Source organism: Epinephelus moara, chromosome 4 (genome assembly GCF_006386435.1).
Source record: "Epinephelus moara isolate mb chromosome 4, YSFRI_EMoa_1.0, whole genome shotgun sequence".
NCBI classification, from domain to species: domain Eukaryota; kingdom Metazoa; phylum Chordata; class Actinopteri; order Perciformes; family Serranidae; genus Epinephelus; species Epinephelus moara.
In genome coordinates, this window is record NC_065509.1 from 13,081,092 (window position 1) to 13,095,457 (window position 14,366).

The 14,366-nt window shown below is 41.7% G+C and overlaps 1 protein-coding gene across 1 annotated transcript in view; it reads right to left on the bottom strand.

The window, feature by feature from the left end:
• gpc3 (glypican 3) overlaps positions 1-14,366 on the bottom strand; it is a 147,976-nt gene that overhangs the window by 50,167 nt on the left and 83,443 nt on the right. The window contains exon 3 of the mRNA XM_050043077.1: positions 7,661-8,346. Coding sequence (XP_049899034.1) covers positions 7,661-8,346 — 686 coding nt within the window. The remainder of the gene's footprint in view (positions 1-7,660; positions 8,347-14,366) is intronic.

A 14,366-nucleotide genomic window follows, 5' to 3' on the forward strand; every position in this document is an offset into this window, starting at 1 on the left:
AAATCCCCAAATATTTTGAAAATGATAATTTGTTAATATTTTGGCACAAAGTTGAAGATCTCCTACATGATGAAACCTGAGATTACCAGTTCTAAAAACATATAGGTGACTAAATAGACCCTACTAAACTTAATTGACTAAAATAAGCCGTGCAGATCAGGGTCTAATTTAAAACGAGACGTTTGTGCATTAAGGTTAGATGCTTGTAAGGAACATGGATTTCACACTTCTCACTCAGAGTTCTGCAATTCCTGAAGCATTCAGAGCTATGAAAAGCCAATAATGCTTCATGTCTTTTTGATTTTATAGACACTGTCCTGATGCAGACGAAGCAGTCAGATCTGTGGGTCTGAAGTAGGTACATGATGTTTTCTCTCAAAGTAGGATGGAAAACAGGTGTAAAAAAAATAAGGAATGTGATACAACCCAAGAGAAAGTGCAAAGAGGGGGAAACTGTCTGCATAAGGAGAACAATAAAAATGTGATGAATGGCTCTTTTGTTCAAATGATTTTATGCAAATGTGTAACTGAGATTTGCAAATTATAAAAGCCTGTCAATTGAGCTCTGATCAGCTTAACAAACACAACGCTTACTCTTCATCATCAAGTCAAACGTCTCAGTTATACATGCAAATGTATTTGTAATTTACATGGTCAAACAAAGTGCAGATTGGGCCTTAAGGACTTCCATAATTCATATTAAACACACGACTCAATAAATAATAACTCTGATATGTTACAGCATATATAAACATGATTTATTGCATGCTTGAAAGCTCAAATGGCTCTCACAACTTCTGTATCTACAGTATGTTTGAATGGATAAATAAGTAATAAAAATGCAGCAAAGATTTAATTAGTGCTCTTGTTTCCTTGCTGAAGCAACAGTTTGTATGTGATTTGATCCGCTTGAGCTATTTTTGTGCACAAAGGGGAAGAAAACAAAGAGATGATGAAAAGTGTGTTATTGACAAAAAATGTTACAGGCACACAAAGGGATACGTCATATCAGACCTATAACTAAGCACCCAACTGTGAGTGTGTAACGATACACAACTCATGTGCTCTGCTGTATATCTCCTCCACTCTTGGTCAGATCCATCATATTTCTGTCTCAACCTACTTCCCTTCTTCCTTTTCAGCCGAGGGGTCGCAGGGTGATGGATGTCTCCTCCACACTCTCCTGTTCTCCTTCCCCTTGGGCTCGCTCTTCACACTCTCCCCTCCATTCTTCCCTCTCTTTCTCTCCTCCATCTCTTTGTCGCTCCTTCTGTCCTCTCTTTCTCCTCAGTAACTGGTAAAAATAGAGCTTCATAAATCATGCATCTTCTCTCAAAGCAGCGCGTAAGAATGAGAGGAAAAAGAAATAAATGGGAGGGGGGATGAAAAAGAGAGAGGGATGTTGAGGATGAGATGCAGAGACGGAGGTGGATGACATCAAACTCCAGGAGAGGGGTGGGAAGTTGACAGGGGAATAGATTGAAGCTGCAGGGCTCTTGGCTGCCCTCTCCATCTCCCTGAACATTGGTTGATTCACGCTGGAGTTGCACCGGATGGAGGAAATGAATGTTAACATGCCGGGGAGCGGGCTGGCAGACGATGAGTGGTCATCTCCCCAACAGAGTTACATGTTTCAAGCCGACATAGAAGAGAGGAGATGTCTCCCTCACACCTCGAGGACTCTCACACTCAGATAGAGTCGATCCGTTTGTCACCTTCAGTAACAGGGGTGTACATTCTCACCGGAGGGGAGGTTAAGTAAGAGATACCAACCACAGGTGCAGTTTTTACAATCGCATGAAACCACGAAACAAGGCGTAGTGCTCCATAGATCCATTATGTTGCTGTACAAAATACTGAAGTGGAGGATTATTTAGGTTTTCACTTATGCACACATTTTGAAGACCTGCTAGAGATTAACAGAACCAGACACCATCTTTAGAGCCATAAATCATTTATATTTTAGCGCTCACCATTTCCCAAAACATATTTTTTAGACGTGGTGCCATTACCAATTTAAAATGAATTTAGAATATAGAAAAAGCAACTTTAAACAGCAACGTACAACTGGATAAAGTAGACCAGTGGTACTCAAATGGTGAGCCATGATGCTAATCCAGGCGTGCCATTTTGTGATAACCACACATTATTACTGCAATATTCAACTGGGCCTATACAAAACGCTATGAGTGAATTTTTAATTGGCTGTATCAGAATGTTGTGTGCAACCCTTTGTTAATAAAGAGGCAAACTCTAGCTAAAAATATGTAAATTAATTTCATTCTATTTACAAAAAAACCTTCCAGGGGAATCTATTTGTTGCCGTTTGCATGTAGGGATTCCAAGTGTGTGACGCATCAAAGGTCCTGATTGGCAGCCAGATGATAACGTTTAAAAGGAGAAAACTCTGAGGTATTTATGTTTTTAGAAATAATAATATTTTTTGTTTATTCTACCTTCTTATTATTCTAATAAAAACAATACACATTTTAAAGCCACTCTGTAAAGGATTTGAACATTTCTGATATTACTGTCCCCCAGTGGTGGTATCAAAAAAGACACTGTGACCGCAACGTATGTTGGCAGCTCCCAGCCATCCCACCCACTCCATAGATTTGTTGGCAGAGACTCTAGTCTGCAGTAGGGTTATATACACTTCACTCGTTAAACTGCAGAATTACACAGAGTAATTACCAAATAAAGTTCCACCTCTCCGCTTCATTCAGTACATGCACACATTGGCTTTCTCTCACTCATCCACATACGCATGCTTTCTATTCCCCCCTCCCTCTTTCTTTTCTTCATGTTGTTCTTGGCGATGAGTCGATTATATGACATGTATCTGTCAATAAGGAAGAGGAGGATCATGATGCACATTGACCCATTCAGTCAGACCACCGGTGCAGCAGAACCTATCTGAATAATTTAAAAGATGCTTGAATTGCATGAAAATGCTTCACCACTTCATTTTAATGTTTGATTTTAAATTGCAGATGAAAATCAAAATACCATAAAATAATACAAACCTTGAGTTGAAGAGTTTGTAGTTTTCTTAACTGATTATTTATGACTTTGAGGGATTCTGGTGACCCGTGAGCAACTTTCTACTACATGATGCATTCACATGAGCTCACAGCAAGAAGACATCTTTTTTTTCCTCCTGCTGTGTTCTTGTAGAAAACACAACACGTAACTCATTGATGCATTATTAACAACAAGGAAAACCTGGTTAGAGTAATCTGCTCTTCATATTATTATATTTCATAATATTCCTGCTGGATACTGCTTTACAATAGAACTAATGCAAATTACAAAAAAAAAACAAAACTAAATGAAATGTAATTTTGTTTTAATACAGTGTAGGAGTGGGTGTATGGCCAAAATCCTCTGTCATGGTCTCTGTAATATAACAATAACCGTATATATCATGGTACAGTTATTGTTCAGTCAATTAAATTAAGAAATGGTTTAAAATAACCAAACAGTGCTTTATCACATCTGATTGATTTCTTCTTTTATTTGACACTTCCATATAAAAACAACAACTGCCTCATACAAGTGTAGGTTCTGTTTCAACACTGAGGGTGGAATGCATATGAATTTGGGGGTTTGGAGGTCTTTCGTCAGAACATTTTGAGCATCAAACACTTAATTTCATGCATTCTGGTGAATTTTTATGCACCAATTTGTGCCTTTCTGCATCAATTTATGGTGTAAATGTCCTTAATTTTGTAATATAAAAGACCTCTGCTACTCTTATGGTTTTATAGAGTGGGACAAATGCATTATGTTCTAAATATTGAGGGGCTGTGTGCCCTGCTTCCCCCGCGAAATCTACACCTATGGCCTCATATGAGAAAACACTTGAGTTAAAGAAAAATGATTTAAAAGAATGACACAAATGCTGCGTCTCAAATCTTCTGTATTTATACTTGCTATTTTGAGTGCATAAGTGCGTTCCCACTGTGAAGTATGGCAACAATCAGTGCACTAAGAGCACCTGGATGGTGCACTTAACACAGTCAAAAAGCTGAGTGTATGTTAGACACTTCTCACTCTCAATGGTCACCATGTTGCCCAAGTGGCACAAGGGGAAACAAGGGGCAGGACCAAAAACACATTTCAAACTTGTGAAAATGTTGGCCTACAGCTGCTGTGAACACCAAAGCTTTGTACAAATATACATGTGTATTTTTCCACTAACACTAAACTGTTGTTGGATAGAAGCCATCAGTTTGTTTACTGGGTTAATTCTGTAATAATTTGGTACTACAAATGATAACACAAATGCTAATGTAGGCTTGCTAGCCAATAAGGGCACATTTTATCATCAGGCATTGACGTTACATGTGTTGTGGCGTAAGCTATATGGTCTGTGGGCATAAGTTACATTTGGTGTTTATGTATGTTAAGTTGTTGTCTTCACTGTAGAAGATTTTAGTATTAGATTTGTGGTCAGATGCTTGACAAGTTTGCAAAATGCGACAGCTGTCATTAACTTGGTTAGCTAGCTGGCATCAGCCATGGACATTCATAATGTGCTGTAAAAGCAGGTTCATTTTAAATCCAATAAATATTAAATACAGAAAAACACAAGTGAGCAAAGAAGCTAATAGAGCAAGCATATATTTTGGTGATAATGCTCCTCCTGGTTGCAATTTGCTGAGCAGAAGAAGAAAAGTTGTCAAATCTTGTCACTGTCATTTCTGGTAAGTGCACAACAGCTGTGTTCAATGTGAGAAACCACTACCCTATCAAAATTCACACATTATGCAAGTAAGCACATAGTATACTGCATGTGAGTGTACTCACATAAGTATCCGATTTGAGACACAGCATAAAATTCTTTCAAAATGGAAGCTTTAAGAGTCCAAAGGACAACAATTGAAATTATTTTACTCTTCTCCTCCATGTCTGCACAAATCACGTTATATCGTGAGATTGTGAAATAGCAAAACTGTGAGATCACATGATAATCTCGCCCTACTTTGAATAGCTCCCATGGTAAAAACCTCTATGACAAATGCCAAATCTCCATCGGTGGACGTATTTCTACAGTCACACAGCATGTACTGCCATATCACCCAACCCTAATACAGTGTATGGATGGGCAATTTATGATTAATCAGCTAAAATATGAGGGGAAAAAACACTGTAATGGCCCTTTAGTCTGCATATTTATTCACACCTAAGTCCTAAACTGGTTATTTGAGGTGAAGTAATCAGGTGTTGTCTAATTCTGGTTGATGTCCCTCGAGTCCTCAGTGCGACAAAATTAGCCTTTTGGGAAACGATGCCTCTGTCCCTTCAATGACACCGCTGAGCGAGGAGTGTCTCAAAAAGATTACATTCAAACACACACACATGACCTTGTCACAGTGCTGAACAATACACGACCATTGCAGCTTTAATCCTTTATACTGAAACCAGAGTCAGAGCCATAAACACAGTGTAAAGTCATCTCTACTGGAACAGCACTCTTAAATAAACCCTAACCCAAAAGTTATTTAATTTTGGATAAGGATCACACACACACACACACACACACACACACACACACACACCCACACACACACACACACACACACAGTGAGCGATTTCCCCTAAGTCAGCGATTCATGGATGCAGCCACGCCCTCGCACTGTAGAGTAAGTGAGGTCAACCTGTGTGTTAATAAATGATGGGTTCTGAGTGGAAACCTGGTCACTGCGGGGATTTGGGGTGTGAGAGTGAAAAGTTCAGCAGATATACAGAAGCAAAAGCACATCCAGCTCTGTAGCTCTGGCAGGAAAAAAAGCTCTTCATATTTCATGAGCACTTCTCCCTGACTTCACATGTGGGCTACGAACAAACTTGACGGTTTTATCGGAGTTGAAACCACACATAACGGGTCACTGCTGCCGAGGAGTGAGAGACGAGTTTCAGCGAGACATGCTGGGAGCATATGTCTGACTGCCTCCCTCCCTTTGCTTGCTGTTATTTCCCACTCTTCATTCAGCCGAGTCCATGGTGCATTTTTTGCTTTGAATGCTGGGGAATGACATGCTGTAGCGGTGTCTTTGAGATTTCTCACTACAAGGTGATGTCTTCCTTGTTGGTGTGAAGAAATGTAGCCTTTATCCTCTGCTGCTCAATAAAAGTCCTCTGACCTCCAATGAATGTGGTATTTCTTTTCTTTCTTCATGCTCTGTGTGTTTTTCTGAGGGACGGGGTTTGGCCATGATGTTAGCACTGCTTCATCATAAAATTCAGCTTCCTCATTCATTTCAGTCAGACCACTGTGTTGGCATAGCATGAGTCTCATATCAGCTTTCTGTCCAATAAAAGTAGTCTGCACTGAGCACTGACAAAGGATGTGATGAGGGATGATGTGGATAAAACATAAATATTACACAAAAATGTACTATATACAGTGTGGCAGATGCTTCAGTTTAAAGTCCAGTAGTGTAACACTGCACCTTTCCATTTCCAAATACGATGCATCACTGTTTGTCTTGCTTTATAAGTACGTTCAACACATCTTTATTGTCATTCAACTTACATACAACGAAACAGTCTTGTCACTCTAAGATAGTGCAACCTGTTAAAATATTCCTCCCCCTATCAAAATTTGATTAGTTAGACTAAAAGAAATTAAAAAGCTAAAGTATGATATCAACAAATTATTTTCATGCCATTCATGTATGCGGGACTCAGCAGGAAGTCAGTTGGCTTAGCCAGAGAGGGACGGTAATGTAAGTATGAAGAGCTTTTTACTTTATCAGTTTAAATATTCACATAGATTGGTGCTAATGAAGCCTCACATAGCCAAACCTATCTTCTGGGTCTGGATGAACCCATCATAATTCCGCAATGAGGGGGGAAAAAGCCTTCTGGGTTGTTTGTATTTCTTTAAACCAATCACAATCATCTTGGGCGGAGCTAAGCAACAGTGCTCCTGAAAAATAGTCTTGAGAGGGAACTACATAAAACATTAAAAGAGGCTGGAAGGTTGCTAACTCTGAAGTTAGATCGGTTGCATTTATATAGTCCTTCTCTAGTTTTAGCAACCACTCAGAACACTTTACAACACTGGCACCTGTCTCCCTTTTCACAGACATCGCCACACTGGTGGCTGAGGCTACCATACGAGGTGCTCATGAGATAAACATTCGCAAGAACTCGCACAGCCATCAGGAGAAATTTGGGGTTCAGTATCTTGCCCAAGGACACTTCGACATCTGGACTGCACGGGCCAGGGATTGAAACAATTGGTAGAGGACTGCTCTACCCTCTGAGCCACAGTCAACCCGCTAAACCAAAGTGTGGAGATAGGTCTGGCTAAGTGAGACGATGCGAGACCATGCAGGAAGTGTGTTACCATTTAAAATATGCGGCTAATGAAAGGCTACAGGCTATAGGCTATACCCACAGTCTAGTGTTAGGATGACTTCACCTTGAATCTATTATTTATCATACAGATTGTTATAGCATTATCTCACAGTGTAAACTGTAAGCAGTGTAGTAATCTGGCGTCCGGTGAGTCGTCCAATGTAATCAGACTAGACTTCCTGTGGGTAATGATGGCAGTCTCATCTCTAGGGACACTCCTACACTAATGCAGCCCCTTGTATTTTTCAGTGCAGTGCTGTGTGTATGTGTGTTGGTGTACTAGACTCACCAGGGTGGTGAGGCGGGTGCGAGCGTTCACAGCGTGCTTCAGGGCCAGTTTGATCATTGAAGGCAGTCTAAGAACAACAGCCTCCATGTCCTGTTCTCCCCTCATGGCACCAGCCAGCTTCCCCAGTCCGTCTACGTAGGTCCGCCAGTGAGGCTGCACCTCAGCCGCTCCCCCCAGGCAGCCTTGCATCACCGCCTGACAGAAGCCTCTGCAGGCTGGCGGCCCCAGCATGCCCTGGCAGTGCGGGCAGTACCACAACCTCAGCAGGGCCCGGCTACAGTCCCGGCTGGGCCGCAGGTGGTCGGTGGTGTTGACAACCTCGATACCCAGGTTCAGTGCCTGCAGGAAGACTCGTGTGGCCAGGAGAGAACGAGACAGACGGGTCATCATCAGTTTGGGATAAGAGCCAAATGCTCCTGACTCCTTCCAGGCTCCTCTTACACACTCCTCAGACACAGAGGAACTGCTGCCGCCCAGCAGGTGGCGGTAGGCCAGGGGGAAGAGGCGACCGTAGAGCACCGCCACCATGTGGTCCACAGTGGAGTCTGAGCCCAGGATGTAGAGCGACATGTCCAGGAAGAGCTGCCCCACGGAGCTCTGGGCTCCACCTCCGAGACCTGGGTAATCTGACTTTAGCATGGCCAAGGTGGAGTTACGGCCGTGACGCAGCACCAGATCAAAGGCTTCTGCAAGTAAGCAAGAGAACAACACGAGAAAGAGTCAGTCGGGGTGAAAGTCAGGCCACCTTTTTCAAAGCTGTTGCATTCAGCAGGTGATGATATGCCTCAGTAATCACAACAACTACGGTAAGCTGTCAAAAATAGGCAGCAATTTAGCTCAAAAACATGAAACACAAATAGATTTCCCCCAAACATCCATCCCGTTCTTAATGATCACAGTCAGAGAAAACTTCCCACGCACAACCTCTCTTTCCCTTTTCCCACTTTTTCTCAATCTGTTGTTTTCTCTAATGGGACTGCTCACACATACAGGGGACAAACACACACATTACACTGCAATAATAGACGATGACTTGGAATATAAAGAGAACAAAGCCTCTGTAACAGATGAAAAGCAAGATCTGGGGTTTGACCTTTCAATACAACTAAAGAGCGAACTAGAACACAGCACACACAATCTTAAAAAAAGTCCCTTTTTAAAGCGAGTATTAATCTTAATATATTAGTCAACCTAGAGAGGCATGAGGATGTCTGCAGGGAGGAAAGCATACAGAGCATGCAGGAGGGAGGGGTGCGTGGCCGATGAGCGGAGGGAAAATAATCAGTGGCGTTTCAAGGCACAAAGTGAAGTCTTATCAACAAGGTGGCACAAGAAGCGGGAGCTCTATCATCGACCCGGTAGCAAAATGAGTGAGGACCCAACAACAGAGGGGATTTAAAGCTCCATTACTGAACTTAGCAGGGGAGCTGAGAGTCAGTGAAATGAAGCTTTGGACAGGAGAATAGCTAGGGATGCCGAAATCCCATTTATACCGCAGCTAGTCCACTACATCACTTTGTTGAGAGTGATAGCCACAACTGCTTTGTGAGAGTGGGGGCGCGGAGGGGGGGGGGGGGGTACTGGTTTAGGGGGCGTTAGAGGAAGTTATTGCTTTTTGTACTACAAAAGCTCGCCATTTCATCTTTGTTATTTCATTTCTCTTGCTTGGACAGTTTAATTTCTTTCTCTTCATGCTTCTCTGAGGTCAAATGAAGCTCGTCGGCCTACACAGAGCTCTAGGTCCTCGGACAGCACAGAGGAACGATGTGACACCTCTGTCTCTTTTCTGTACAACATATAATGTGTTTTTCTATATGCAATTTCATGCACATGAGGAGGTCCACATGAGAATATGACAATATCTGAGCAAAGGAAATGAACATCACACCCTCTCTCTGTCTGAGTAACTGCTGCTGGCGTGCATTTCAACTATGTAACTTTTGAAAGAGGAATTAACATAATCTGAACAGACGCAAATTCATTCTGGGTGGTGCGAACTGAGACGAAGCACAGTTAAAAATGCTTCAACATGAGTGAAAAATATTGAGGCTTTATGACCCAATTCATTAACTTGCAGAAAGATGGAACAGTTTTTTCTGGTAATTTCTGATATTTGTCAAAGCCCTATAGCTGCCACACAGCCACGACACACTGCACATACATGAACAGTGTGTACACTGTTCAGTACACTCTAGCTAGCAACAGCTAACGTCAGCACAGTTGAACATTTGCTGGTTGGGGTTAATAAACCCCACTCTGAACGTTGTAACTTGAATAAATGGGCATCGTTAGTGGTAAGCCTCATAGGTATGGATTAGAAGGGTCCTACGACAGCGACTAGTAGGTTCTGAATGCCATTATCAACCCATTAAATGCTCAGTGTTGTCGGGAATGGTTTAGGCACTGACACTATGTGATTAGGTTTGGCTTAAAATAAGAACATTGGTTACATACGTAATGTTATATGTACATCAGGTAACATATAAAATAACTCAATCTTCACTGGTTTCACACAGGACATGAGCCTCCTCATGAGTCCCCTGAATGAAAGTTCTGTGTTTGTATGACCTACCCACCACCCTGATCATGAGCTTTCTCAGTCTTGACACTAAGGCTACATCGCCTGACCTCCTGTGTTGCCACATAACAATAAACACAGACATCTAATGGGCCTATAATTACATTCTCAACTGATTAGTCGGTATAAAAGGACCCTTCTTACCCATATGAGCCTGATAACCACTGCACAAACACAGACTGTGCTCCATTTAAATTCATAAAACATATAGCTGGAAATTTGGTTACGAACACTCCTTAAACTAAATTAGCTTTTTTGAGTTACTAATGTACTGTCACTTTAGTACAGTATCACTTGAGCCTGGTTCCACTGTATGGTGTTTATTGCAACATGTACATCTGTGAATTTCTATAATGTCGCCTTGTATTCCACGCCTCCAAACTAAAAGGCAACAACACATAAAAATGTGCTGTGTGTCAAGGTTGTCTGAATGTCTGGGTTTTAATGCATTTTCATTGTGTTACTGCAAGTTGCTTTTACATAATTATGTATTTAAATAAGCAGACTCAAGAGAATCTTGAAGAAATTAAAGTGCAAGTAAAGTATGACAAGTTAGTTTCTTTCTAAACACATTATACATGTTAGAAAATAGTTGTTGAAAACGTGAAAAGACTGTGAGCTGTTTTTCAACATTTCTGTGTCCAGGATTTTTTGGGTGGGCCTGAAATCATGGCTCAAGGACACACTGGAGCCATCCTTAACATAACCCAACCAATACTGTATAAAAACTGACATTAGAGTGTACAACATCAGTGTTGTCTCATTCATCCTGTGCGTGAGTGGTGAGTTCAGTACATTCCACAAGCTCTATTAGTTCTTTCAGTCTAATAATAACATAAATAAACATCTCTTTTTAATGCCACAATCATATAAACACAAACTAAATAGCAGTTACTAACGTCCCTTTCAGTCTTTTAGCCCGAATCTGCTACCAGTTACTACTCACTGCTGTGAGTGCGTGCTTTGTACTAACATTTGCTGCTGTTAGCTTCTGAACAAGAGTGTGTTGCTGCATGGCAGCTCTGCCCTCAGCTTGTGGGGTGTGTGTGTTTTGTGCTACTGGGTTAACTGCTACAGAGATTCTGCTTGAGGGGATACACCTCCGGCGTCTCAGAGCAGAGAATACTAAGGCTAAGTTTTGTCAAAAAAAAAAATTATGATACCAATACCAGTTCCCTTAAAGTGATACCAATACCAATAGATTACTTCATCTGAATTGATACCCATCTGAATGAAAGCATTCAGTTGCATAAAATGCCACCAGACACCACAGGCATGTAGTACATACTTCCTAATGCATCTCAGCACGATGAACTCAGTCCATATGCCATGCTCAGCTTCACCACATCACAGACTGTATGGGTTGTAGCTGCTGCAGTACTGGGCCAATCACATGTCACACTAATTCAAAGAACACTTGCTGCGATGATTAGCTAATGATCGATGATTGGCTGTGAGAAAAGCCATATAAGTAGTCTTTTTTTTCTAGATCTGGGTACAAAAAGGATTAAATAAAGGCACTGTTTCACTGGAGAAGTTTAAGTACTATTTGGTGTTGGATTATTTAAGTCAATACCTTAAAGGTATCGAGTACCAAAACCCAGCCCTAGAGAATACTGCTAATTCTTTCAGGATTTTTAAATCTAATTTTAAATACTTCACTTTTTTTTTTTTAAATCAATCAAATTTGGCTGAGTGGTTAATAGCACATTTTTCTGTGGCGTGACAAACTCATTAAATATTTATTTTAGCTTTATCCATACTCTAAGAGTAATTTAATACACCATTATCCTGCATTAGTGTGGCCACAGTGGCTGCTGTTCAGCAGAAGTTACACAGTTTCACTTAAAGTGAGCCATTTGTCCCCAAACTACCTCAGTGCTAAACAGTAGCAGGCTGTGGTTGTAAATTTCAATGTGTGCGTTAATATGAAACGGGGTGGAAAACAGCATGCATGCTCAGCAAAACAGTTGCTGGGTGAATAAATGTTTTTTAAAAAAAAGAACATTGAGGATGTTTAGTTGAGTGTGAGAGGATGCTCGGGAGCAGCGCAGCATCTGCTTAGATTTCCAGGCTACGGCCGTCCTGCTGCGACTCAAAGCATTTCCCTCTGTGATCAACGAGCAGACAGATGTGCAGATTGCCATCCGAGACAAGGAGACAGACCGGGAGGAGGTAAGACACGCCCACACACATGCAGGAAAAACACACATGCAGATGCACGTAGAAATACAAAGTCTTCTATTCCTGGTAATTCCTCATATATATGGTTACTGATCGAAAACTTGAAGGAAACCTGCACTTCCACCTCAAAGCTATTTATTTCTCCTTTTCTCGGCATCTACGAAAGCCTCTTACATCAAACCCTGTGATTCAGCTGCTACCTGAAGTATCTCTTACACCACAAAGAGGAGTGCCACTTTGTAATGGTAAAGAGAAAGAGTAGAGGGCTCTTCATAAATGCAATTCAATGGCTCTAAGTAGCCTGGGTCATGGCAAGAACCACTGCAAGCCCATTTCCTGCGCATGCTGCTCGCTCTCTTTCATCAGTGAAAGCCTGTGCAGGATCAGGTATCCTCTAATGGAGAGGAGAGGGGCTGTATGTCAGGGGCCTGTGACACTCTGGATACAACCGTAGGAGGTCAAGAGCACACATTACCAGAGCAGGAGCCCACAGAACATATTGGGTCACGCTTAAAATTAGCAGTAGCATTTATTTTGTCAGTGTCACAGATGGAGACAGAAGGCTGGCTGCTGGAAAACTGTTTCTCCTCTGAGACCGAAGGCTTTTTACAGACACACCAGCAGTACAAGGCTGAGGGAAATGTCTCTGCCTCTCTGTCTATACCTCTGTCCAACTACTTCACCAGCCAGATAATGTTTACTCCAAGGAATCTCGGCCTCTCAGATTCCTTGTGCATTAAAAAATGGATTTCCACTAAATTAACTTCAATAGTCAACAGCCTCTCTGTCACGTTGTCATTGATACCGTGTATCTACAGCCTTTCATTATGAACACTTTATCGTAATATCTATTTTCTTTGCTATATCATGCCATCAATCAAAGCCCCTGATTAAAATATGATCAAGTCCTGCAGATTCCAGTTAGTCTACAGAAGTCTCATAAATCTGTGTCACACTGGGGTCACTTAATTCTGACACCTAAAAGCTCTGAGCGACTCCAGCTCTGACATTAAACAGGCTTTTCACATAATCTATGAATGGCCTGTCAAATGAGCATATTTGATGTTGGTGAGGACATCAGTCTGGGTGTTACATAAGTCAACTCCGCAGCTCATAACACGCCAGACTGACTGACCGGCCGCCAACAGTAGTTGACACGCCGCGGAGGCAGACATGCGCCTTGTGGCCTCATCAATCAGAAGCCCATACACCTATTATCCCCAGGAGAGGAAAACATCAATAAATTACCCAGCCAATGAGACTAATCCATTTGGCTGATGGAGTGTCACCTCTAGCCGCCACGGAGATAGATGGAGAAGCTGCTGCCACCTGGTCCCAGTGACAAAACAGTACCTATCCAGGAGGCAGAGAGAGGACTGGCAGAAGGGCTGGGAGCCAGTCACAAAGACATGTGCCAGCACACTGTGGCCCTGTTTACCTCGTGTTAACACACATCTTGGGAGATCTGATCACAAGTGGACAGCACTAAAAACAGGTGAAAACGACCACCAAGATGCATTGTGATCTGGTCATTTAAATCACATGCTGAGGTGGTATGCAATGCATTTAATGACATATATTTTTTAGCATAAATGTGAATGCATCCTGATACGTCCCCGACAAGGATTATGTCAAGGTATGACAAGGACATGGTGGTTATTTTGGTGACAGCTTACTAGCGCTATATAAAAATAGTATGGTATTAAAAATATTTTTCAATACTCATCTGTGTGAAAGAGTGAACATCCAACATCAGAGTTAATTACTAACGAGCAGAACCTTACGGCCTGTTTGTCATCTACTCGCTTTCAAATGTCCGCCACGGACATTTATACAATGTCACGGATAAACATGGGTAAATGCATGAAAAAAGATCATCACATATCACCTCTGATAATGGTTTATTCATTTAAAAACACATTGTGCTCGTTTAGCACACTATTT